Consider the following 10,281-nt stretch of genomic DNA (forward strand, 5'->3'; position numbering starts at 1 on the left):
ATTACCGGCCAGGATGGGGAGGGGAAGCTGTGACAGTGATCTTAGAGGTAGCGGATTTCATTTGGGATAAGGAGAAAGAGCGGAGTAAGAAAAAGGAGAAAAAGGAGGATTTTCAGATATTGGCACTGGCAATTCGAGGCCAGCCGCCGGGTAGAGGTTTCCGAGGGAGAGGATTTCCGAGGGGGCCTCGGGCAGGAGATCAAAGAGGAAGGGGACAGGCGCACCAGTCCTGGCAAGGAGATAGGGCTTGTTATCAATGTGGAGATTTTACTCATTTTAAGCGGGATTGGCAGTGGAGATCGGGAAACTCCGATCAATCTCAACAATATTCTAATACTTCATATTCAGATTTTTCAGGTGCGCCTGCGGATTTTCCTCCTCCGCCACCTCCAGTGCAGCAGCAGCAGCAGCAGCAGGCGGCACAGCAGCAAATGCCAGCTGCATGGGCGCAGTATAATCGTCAGCCGCCTGCTTCCCAATGACTAAGCGTGGAGGATGGCAATGCACATGTGTCGGGATTAATGAATCTTATGTCTTTAGCTGGTCTTTTCCTTTCTTTGTCTTCCCCCACCTCGGAACCGCGACTTTCCCTTAATATACAGGGTATCGACATGTCTTTCTTGATCGATACAGGAGCCACCTACTCCCTGGTTAATATTGCACTGCCGGAATGACTGAGTAATGATATGAAGTTAACCATGGGAGTGGATGGAAATCCTACTTCAATGTGTCTTACTTCTCCCCTGACTGTTACTTACAAAAACAGAAGTTTTAACCATGTCTTTTTGTACTCTGCTTCTTGTCCCACTCCTCTGATGGGGCGCGATATGTTATGTAAACTTGAGGCCACTTTAACCTGCACTCCTGAAGGGGTGGGTTTATTAATGAATATGTTGGGATTATCCGATAGTCAAGTAAGGGAAAAAGTTAAGGGATACTGATTACCGGAAGATCTGGCTGGACTGCCGGTGGAACTTTGGGGTACGGAGGAAACCGATGTAGGATTACTTCGGTCAGCGCATCCGGTAAGAATACAAGTAAAACCTTTTCTTCCCCCGCCATGAGTTGCACAGTACCCATTATCACTGGAAGCAAGAGAAGGCATATTACCCATAATAGAGGGTTTTATAGAGAAGGGCATCATCCGGCCTCAAAGGACTCCATGTAACACGCCTATCTTACCAATAAAGAAACCCCCAAAGAAACCAGGGGATCCAATTCATTGGAGATTTTGCCAAGATTTAAGAGCAGTGAACAGGTATGTGGTCCCTTTGCATACAATCGTACCGGACCCAGTGACTATTATCAGCCAGATACCATGGAATGCCAAATGGTTTACTGTTATTGATCTGAAAAATGCTTTTTTTTAGTATTCCTTTGCACCCAGACTCTCAGTTTCTTTTTGGTTTCGAATGGGACCAAAAGTCTTTCGTCTGGACCCGAATTCCATAGGGCTACTGCAATTCACCCGGAATATTCAGTCAGTGCCTATGAGAAGATCTCGAGGGGTTTGTTCCAGAACAGGGTTTGACCCTTGTTTTGTATGTGGATGATATTTTGATGGCAAATGAACAAGAAGAAGGGTTACGGCATGACGGTAAGACCTTTCTGCTTTATTTACATTCAAGGGGCCATAAAATTGACCCGAAGAAAATACAGTGGCTGTCACCAAGAGTTAAATATCTGGGCTTTATTTTAACCCCGGATGGACGGCAAATGGACCCAGGGCGAGTAGCCACAATACAGAACTGCCCACTTCCGCAAACGAAGCACCAGCTGAGAGGCTTTCTGGGGCTTATTGGATTTTGTAGGCCTTGGCTGCCCTCCTGTGGTGAGTTGAGCAAACCACTCCATGTGTTAACTGCAAACAAGGCACCAGATCATATAAAATGGGACCGGGACACTGAAAGGGCTTTTCAATTGCTTAAACAGAGTGTAGCTACATCAATGTCTCTGAAGCCCCCGAATTACAACAAACCCTTCCATCTGTTTGTACATGAGAGGGCGGGGGTTGCAAGTGGGCTTTTGACTCAGTTATATGGCCCTAGCCATTTCCCAGTAGCCTTTTATTCACAGCAGATTGACAATGTTGCGCGAGGTACACCTACTCGCACGCGCACGTTAACGGCAGCAGCCTTGCTTTTGACTAAAGTAAAGGGACTTACACTTGGACATTTTACGACTGTTTGGACTTCACACGCTCTCTCGGCATTGTTGCGTAAAGGTACTACGCAAGTTTTCTCTGCTCAGAGACAGCAGCAGCTGGAAGCGGAGCTCCTGGAGGATCCGAATTTGCGTTTTGAGCGCTGTGGCCCATTGAATCTTGCCACACTTTTGCCCGACTTACCCATCCCACTTCCTGATCATGATTGCGTGCAAGTTCTGCAGTCAACGTTGCAGATCAGACCGGATCTTTCTAACGAACCGTTGCCAGACTCAGACCTCGTTCTATTTACTGATGGCAGTTCTTACTATCAAGATGGGGTAAGGTATACGGGTTTTGCTATCACGACTCAATGGGAGATCCTAGAAGGGGCTACATTGCCTGGAAAATGGGGTGCACAGGCAGCAGAGATATATGCCCTTGCACGGGCTTGCCAGCTTGCTTCGGGAAGAAAGGTGATGATTTACACGGACAGCAGGTATGCTTTTGGGGTTATCCATTGTCATATACATCTGTGGCGATATAGAGGGTTTACTACAGCGGGGGGGAAACCGATTCAACATTTACAGCTGGTGCAGAAGCTGTTACATGCTATTCTTGAACCCCTGGAAATAGCTGCGGTACATTGTAAAGCACATACTAAGGAACAAGATCCAGTGACTTTGGGAAATGCCTTAGCTGATCAGATTGCGAGACAAGCCGCTCTTTTGCCTTTAGCATTACCTACATTGGCATTAGCCACAACCACTTTTGTGCCACCTCTAACTGTTTCAGTTCCCCCGCAGGAAACTAAGCAATGGGCTGCCCTAGGAGCAATGTTGCAACAAGGGCTCTGGACCATGCCGGATGGCAGAGCGTGTCTACCGCGTTCATTATATCAAGTAGCGGCTGGATGGCATTACGCTCATGGAGGGCATTATGGCACGCATGCCTTAGTGGAAGCGGTGACTCGGTCTTGGTATGCCCCGGGGATCCAGCCTGTTTGTACAGCAATAGTGAAAGCATGCCACACTTGCCAGGCAAACGGCCCTGCTCTTCCAGATAGGGCCCCACAAGGGGGTAGACCGCTGCCCGCTGCTCCATTTCTTCATATTCAAATAGACTTTGTCGATTTGCCAAAGGCGGAAGGAAAGCGCCATTTACTCGTGTTGGTCTCCCCACTCACAGCTTGGATAGAAGCATTCCCTACAGCAAACGCAACGGCAACCACAGTAGCACGAATACTACTGAAAGAAATTATTCCTCGCTTTGGTGTTCCAGCAGCAATTGACTCAGATCGAGGAACACATTTTACGGGACAGGTTTTGGCTAAAATCGAGGAAGGCTTGGGTGTTAAACATTTATTTCATACTCCGTACCATCCACAATCATCTGGGACGACGGAGATATATAATCGAGAAATTAAATCAGCTTTGGCTAAGTATACGCAGGAAACAGGGTTGAGATGGCCTCAGGTACTTCCTATAGTTTTGTTCCACTTGCGCACGTGTCCTACGCGGGCTTTAGGGCTTTCCCCGTTTGAGTTAATGTATGGGAGACCCCCTGTGAAAGGCGGTTCCTTGCCAAGTGTGGATGTTTCACTATTGGGGGGGATCATATAATTGTATCCCAGTATCTTTCATTACAGCAAAAGCTGCGAGAACTGTGCAGAACCGGCCGATATTCAAAGACGGTGCCTCTCAAGGACCAAGTGCACCCGTACCAACTGGGAGATTTCGTGTGGGCTAAGAAGTTCGTGAGAGGTGATTCATTACAGCCATGATATACGGGACCGCACCAGGTCCTGTTATCCACACAGACGGCCATCTTCCTACAGGGAAGAAAATCGTGGATTCATCATTCTCATCTGAAACCGGCAGTAGTATCTGCCTCGCCGCCACCATTAGTTCCCAAACTCCGTTTACGAAGAAGTGGAGAGACAGGACAGTGGCACACGGACCAGCTTCCGTTCCAAGACGCTGATATTGACTGAATTATCCTACACTGCCATAAGACTTTATTACGTTACAAACATGTTTTTTTCTCCAGTTCAGTTTTATGTATTATTTTTCTTTTTCTCTTATGTAACGTGCCTGTGTTGTCCGCCAGGCATCAAGATCTGTGATGATTCAGATTATCACAAACTTGTGGACTGGGGACAAACAGTCCCAAAGACACTTGAATGTCCGGATCCCTTTTGGTACGATATAAGCATGATACCTGAAGGTCTGATAAAATCGGAAATAGCAGGCCGTTTGTGTAAAGCAGCAGTAGTGTTGCAACATAATCACACGGGAAAAATGGCCACTCATTGCACACGAGTAGAGATAGAATGGCCAATCCGATTAGCACTGAATTGTAAGAAACTACGCATGCCGCCAAACCAGCAGGGCTGCCTCCCCGACATGGATGAAAATACCATAATGAGAGAATATAACATGATTTCTTACAGGTCTAAAAGAAACAAAGCTGTGAAAATTTGTATAGGTATTGTTGAGTTAACATGTTACAATGAGTTAAAAGACAAACTCGAACAACGAAATAAGGTGTCATCTCTGTCAGACTGAGCCCGGTCGAACATAAATTTCAAAATGTTACAAAATACAAAAGCAGTTACAGGATGGGGTGGGAATACTTTTGTGGCATTATTGGAAGCAACAGCACCAAAGCAAGGAACTTGTTATGTTTGTGCTCATCACCACATGGGCAGGCGGGAGTCCCCTTAACAGGGGCCCCTCTGCCGCTTAAGGAGTATGTTTCTTTCGCCTCCCACTCTAGTTCTCAGGTACTCGAGGGGGGCCTGGTTATTAGTGGATCCGTAAACAGCGAAGTTTGTGTGAGCAGCAAAACGCAAGTACAAGGGGGAATGGTGTGTGGGAATGTAATATTTCCGCTTGGTAACGGCAATTGGACTTTGATAAATGGATCACATTCAGTAGGTAATATGACTTGGCTTTCGATTTGGCAGTATTTATTACAGTTAACATTTGCCAATCACCATGCAGTTCCTTTTTTGCTGGATTTAGCAGACCACCAGACACCAGCTGGCCTTTGGTGGCTTTGCGGGCACTCCGCAGTGCGGAAGTTACCAGAAAATGGCTCATGGACATGCACACTGGGTAGGGTGGTCCCAGGGCTCCGAGTGACCCCCCCTACTCCCGATATCTCGCCACAGGAACCGTAGGGGAACAGGGGAAGCTATAGTAAGAGGAGCCTTCCCTAATTACGGTGCAGCCCAGAATTACCAAGAATTAGTACAACTTTCTCAATCTTTTGAGCGGTTTATGAACGAATCTGCTATTTCCTTTTCAGATTTGACTAATGAACAAGGCCAAATAAGAACTGTAGTTTTACAAAATCGATTAGCCTTGGATTTTATATTAAGCTCCCACAGCGGTGTATGCGCATTAATTGGCAATAAATGCTGCACCCATATTACAGATAGTAAGGCTGATGTTTTAAAACATTTAAACAACATTGGGAAAATTTATCATGACGTGGAAGGTATTGAGAAGTTTTCCCTATTTTCAAGTGTGTCTGACTGGTTTTCTAGCTGGCCCAGCTGGCACAAAATACTGTTTTATATAGTGATAGTTGTTTTGCTTATATTGGGCTGTTGCTGTTTTCAATGTATTCCTAACATAATCCAGTTAGTGTCTACTTGCTTGCGTAGGTCTTTGGCTTCATTCTCTAAAAGACCAAAGCCAACCTTAATGGAAATGGCGCTAAGACCTCTTTGGGAACAGAAATAGGGTATTCAGCTGACGGGGAACTGTTGGGTATGGAAATATTACTGACTCGATATAAAGTAGATATCAGTTTATTTCCCGATGACCTGACCCCAAACATTCCAGTGGCTAAGTGAATAAAAGCCTGATTGAACTGGAAATGTGCTCCCCTCCCAATTCCTTGTGAATATCTATACTCAATGTCTTATATGATGTTACCAACTGTATCACAAAAGAATGCCTATGCTTCATTTACATGGTTGTAGACCTTGACACGCATACTCTTACAAATGTAGAAGATGTAACCTGAGTGCATTCTTAGTTTAATGATTCCACTTATAACCGAACCTCCCCTGCTCCTATCTATCCTTTGTTCCTCTGACTCTGAGTGCTTATCTCAAGGTCGTATAAACTATGCAAGCCTATGTCTGAAAGAAGGCAAGATGTTCCTGGCTTTTGTTATCCTAAGCACCCCTTTTTCCATATCTAAAATGTTACTATGTCTAGCAATGTTTTCTATTCTTTATGATGTCTGCTCCCCATTTTGTAACCATTGGGGAAACTATATAAATCTTGTGTGTATCAATAAACGGGGTTCCCACTTCTGAAAGGCCACTTGCTGGCAGGTCTTGGGACCCCTTTGCAAAGGTAATATTGTGTGTTATTTCCTGGCCTCTGGCAATAGGTTCTTGCTCTCAACTCCGCACCTTCCCGGGTGTATGTGAGCTGAGTAGACAGTGACAGCTTGCGTGTTGGGTTTGGACCTAACACTGGCTTGAGCTGCTGAGAAACACAGTTCAAAACATCTGGAAGGCACCAACTTTGGAAAAGGCTGCTTTACAGCCTTGCATCTCTTCTATAGTTAAAAAACAAAGTACCTACTTAAAAAGAACCATTGCACAGCAGGACACACTGACTGAAAAGCAAAAGCGGTGAGCTGCATAAACAATACAAACTGCTAATAGAAGCAAGATTCCAAGTCATGATTTCTCTGCATGGCGACAGTTCCCATCAGTTGCCATGGAAAGTGACAGAGCCCATGGATACACAAAGCTTTTCAAAAGCAGCTTGCTTTGGTAACATACCCTCTTCTGTATTTGCATAAACCCTTGTTTACCAGTTGGAGAGGTTAATCCTTCTCCCCATCCTCCCCCAAATTAATCTCAGCAAACTGGTTCACACAGTCAATTACAATGAGCAACACCCTTTAGACCAGGGGCCTCTGGTCATCCCAGAAGTTGCTGAACTACAACTTCCATCATCCCTGAATATTGGCCATGCTGTCTGTGGCTGACGGGAGCTGGAGTCCAACAACATCTGAAGGGCCTCAAATTTAACCACTCCTGCTTTAGGGCTGTGTTATTTTAACTTCCAAAAGACAAATGCAAAGCAAACTGAAGGAGGGGGAAAATCCTCTTCTTCAGGCCACTAAAGACGGCATGCTGAGATGCACAGCCAGGGTGAACACTAAACTCTGCTATTCTAGGAAGATAAGCATGCCTAGAGGTTTCTCCCTTTCAGCTAGGTGCTTCTTCTCTTGGCCGCTTCTTGTAGATGTAGCATGGGACCTCTTATAGTATTTGTAGTACCAGCCACGGCATGCAAGCCTTTTGCAATGCACCTGCAGTCATGTAGCTGTTCATGCTAGCAGGACAGAACCATTTTAACAGTCCCTACAGATCTTTTACTTGCATCTGCATTTGTGTACATCAGAAATAAGGAACCTGTGGCCCTCTAGATGTTGTTGGACTCCAATTCCCATCAACCCAAGCCAGCACAGCCATGCATGATAGGAGTTGTAGTCCATCTGGAGGGCCATATATTTTCCATTCCTGGCACAGTTACAAGAAGTTCCTCACTCTAGAGCAAGTGGCCAGTTTACTTCTGGCCACAAGTGAACTGATATGCGCTCCTACTATCTTGGTCTCCCAGCACAGAGTTACCTGTCTAACAGCACAATCCCATACATGTCATCTCAGAAGTTAATGTCCCACCAAGTTCAATGGGGCTTGCTCTCAAGTAAGTGAGGATTGGAACCTAAAGCTGTGATTTTCAACAGAACAGGAACACCTAATTTGGCATTGGATTGGAGTGAATGTTGCCTGCCCAGACAAACCCAAATACATAACCATGCACATCAGCCACATTTTATTCTACTGACCAGCTGAACACTCAAGTAGGATAAGTAAAAACTCCCCTCCCCCTGGCAGTGCCAGCTTCATCACCATCAAGCCTTCTTAATTTCAGCAAGGCATGAAGAGATGAGAACCACTGATGAGCATGTAATGAAAACAAATAGAATAAACTGGGTGAAAGTAATTGTGCAAAAAGATGGATGTTATGCAGTTATATGACCCATCATCACCAACACCTATGGTCATTAGGAGTACACATTCCAGGGACAGGAGTAGCCACTCGTGTCTTGCTAAAAAGTTCACCAGGGAAAGACAGTTCAAAATAAACAGCATACAGTAAAACAGAGGAGTAAATAATTCTGTGAATAAGCCCTCACTGATTCCTTCACACAATTCTCTCCGAGCCAAACCTTTCAACTTGTAGATCACTGCTCTACCACCAGCTTTCCTGGCCCGCCAGTTTGACAAACGGGGAGTTAGGATCAAGGTCCAATACCACCACCCCCCCACAAAAAAGTGGTCTCTTGCAAAGTCCAGTCACTTATGGTTTGCAGGCAATTATGGGCCAAGTATCACCACTTAGGTGGTCCACCTGTTGTTGCTCCTTCTTTAAAAACAGATACCCATAACATTCAACAAAATAGGAGGTAGCAAACCTCAACTGTCCCCAAGATCACATACAAAAGACACCTAACTTGACATAACCCTCCTAGATAATATACACACTACCTCCTCCCTCCTGCACAAACTTCCTGAAGAACCTCAAAAAGATCAGAATGGAATCTCAGCTTCTCATTACAAGCTAAGATATTCTTGAGAGTGTGTGAGCGAATAGGCCCTGTTTATATATATTACACACACAATCTGTGTTCACTCTCCCATACGCAAACCATTAATGCACAGTTTTAAAGGAGGGAGAGAAAAAGAAGAATCCTGCACCATCCCTACCTACAATCTACACCAGATCTTCCTGACCATCCTATAAACGCGCGCCTTTAGTACTCCACCCCACCTCGATCCAAGACCCCAGACTTAAACCTCCACTTCCTAGCCACCCCACCAAACACCGCGATAAGCCCCCACCACACTCGCTCCACCCTCTCGCCGGACACCCCGTTATGCCGGCGCCACGCCTCCACCCCCCCTCCCACGTCCGTCCCCTCCCGCACCGGGTCCTCTCCTGCCGCCGCCCCTCCAATTCTGTCCCCAATCATTCAGCTCACCCCGCCCTGACACGAGGAGCCCCCACCAACCACCGCCCACCTCACCTGGGCACGCAGCTGGGCGCCGAGCGGTCGATCTCCCAAGTGGCGAAGAGGTTCATGGGCACCGGGACCGGCCCGAGACTCCCAGAAACCCCCGACGACGCCCCACACGGACCCGTCGGGGGCACTGCAGCGCCGGCCGCCCCTCCGGGTCCGGACCCCAGCAAGCCCGCTGCCGCTGTTGCCGCCGCCATCGCGCCGCTATCCTGGAGCCCAAGCTGGGCGCGGTGGGAGGGGATGTAGGGGGCCGGCCGGGACCCTCGGCCCAGCCCCGACCTCCGCCTCACAGCGCGGGCGGAGTGGGGCGGGCCGCGGCGATGCCAACCAATCGGGCGCGGCGGGGGGGCTAGGATCGCCGTGCCCGCTGACCAACCGATGTGGAGGGGCGTGGCTAGTTCCAGAGCACGAACCAATCAGGGCGCGGGAGGCAGGCTTTGAAAGAAGGAAGGCTAGGCTGGGTGTAGTCTTAGGAAGGGAGAATTAAAAAGGGGTGGGGAAACAGATCCTTAAGGACCAGAAAGGAGCTGAATGACACGAGACTCATCCAATAAAGAATGGGCTGTCAATATTATTATTATTATTATTATTATTATTACTACTACTACTACTAGTTAAAAATCTGTTGAAACAGTAAATGCAGGTTACATTTGATATTACATACAAAAATAAAAATCTGTTGTAACACTGGATGTAGGTTATATTTAGGTAGAACAATTGGTGGGCTGACATACTGGTGATAGTGTGCAGTGATTGTATACTAAGTTACACCATACGCTTTGCTCCATCAGGGCAATGCGTGTGGGGCAATTGATGGGAGGACAGTTATTTCTCGTGCCAGATCTGGGATGTTTGTAAAGTTCTGTTGGTGAACAGCAATGTGGCTATGATAGGATAAAGTATACATGTGCTCACATGCCACTTCTATCCCAACTATGACTCCATCCCATTTTAGCTGTTCCACCAGTGTATCTTCACCCATGGAACAGCAGCCTCCGCAGAGTGTTCCACGG

At 46.8% G+C, this 10,281-nt stretch overlaps 1 protein-coding gene across 4 annotated transcripts in view; it reads right to left on the reverse strand.

The window, feature by feature from the left end:
- LOC133383898 (phosphofurin acidic cluster sorting protein 2-like) overlaps positions 1-9,595 on the reverse strand; it is a 241,831-nt gene extending 232,236 nt beyond the window's left edge. For all 4 annotated transcript variants that reach the window (XM_061625494.1, XM_061625493.1, XM_061625492.1 and 1 more), the window contains exon 1: positions 9,275-9,595. In XM_061625494.1, coding sequence (XP_061481478.1) covers positions 9,275-9,465 — 191 coding nt within the window. In that variant the 5' untranslated portion in view covers positions 9,466-9,595. The remainder of the gene's footprint in view (positions 1-9,274) is intronic.
- Between the last annotated feature and the right edge of the window lie 686 nt (positions 9,596-10,281).

Source organism: Rhineura floridana, chromosome 4 (genome assembly GCF_030035675.1).
Source record: "Rhineura floridana isolate rRhiFlo1 chromosome 4, rRhiFlo1.hap2, whole genome shotgun sequence".
In the NCBI taxonomy this organism is placed as follows: domain Eukaryota; kingdom Metazoa; phylum Chordata; class Lepidosauria; order Squamata; family Rhineuridae; genus Rhineura; species Rhineura floridana.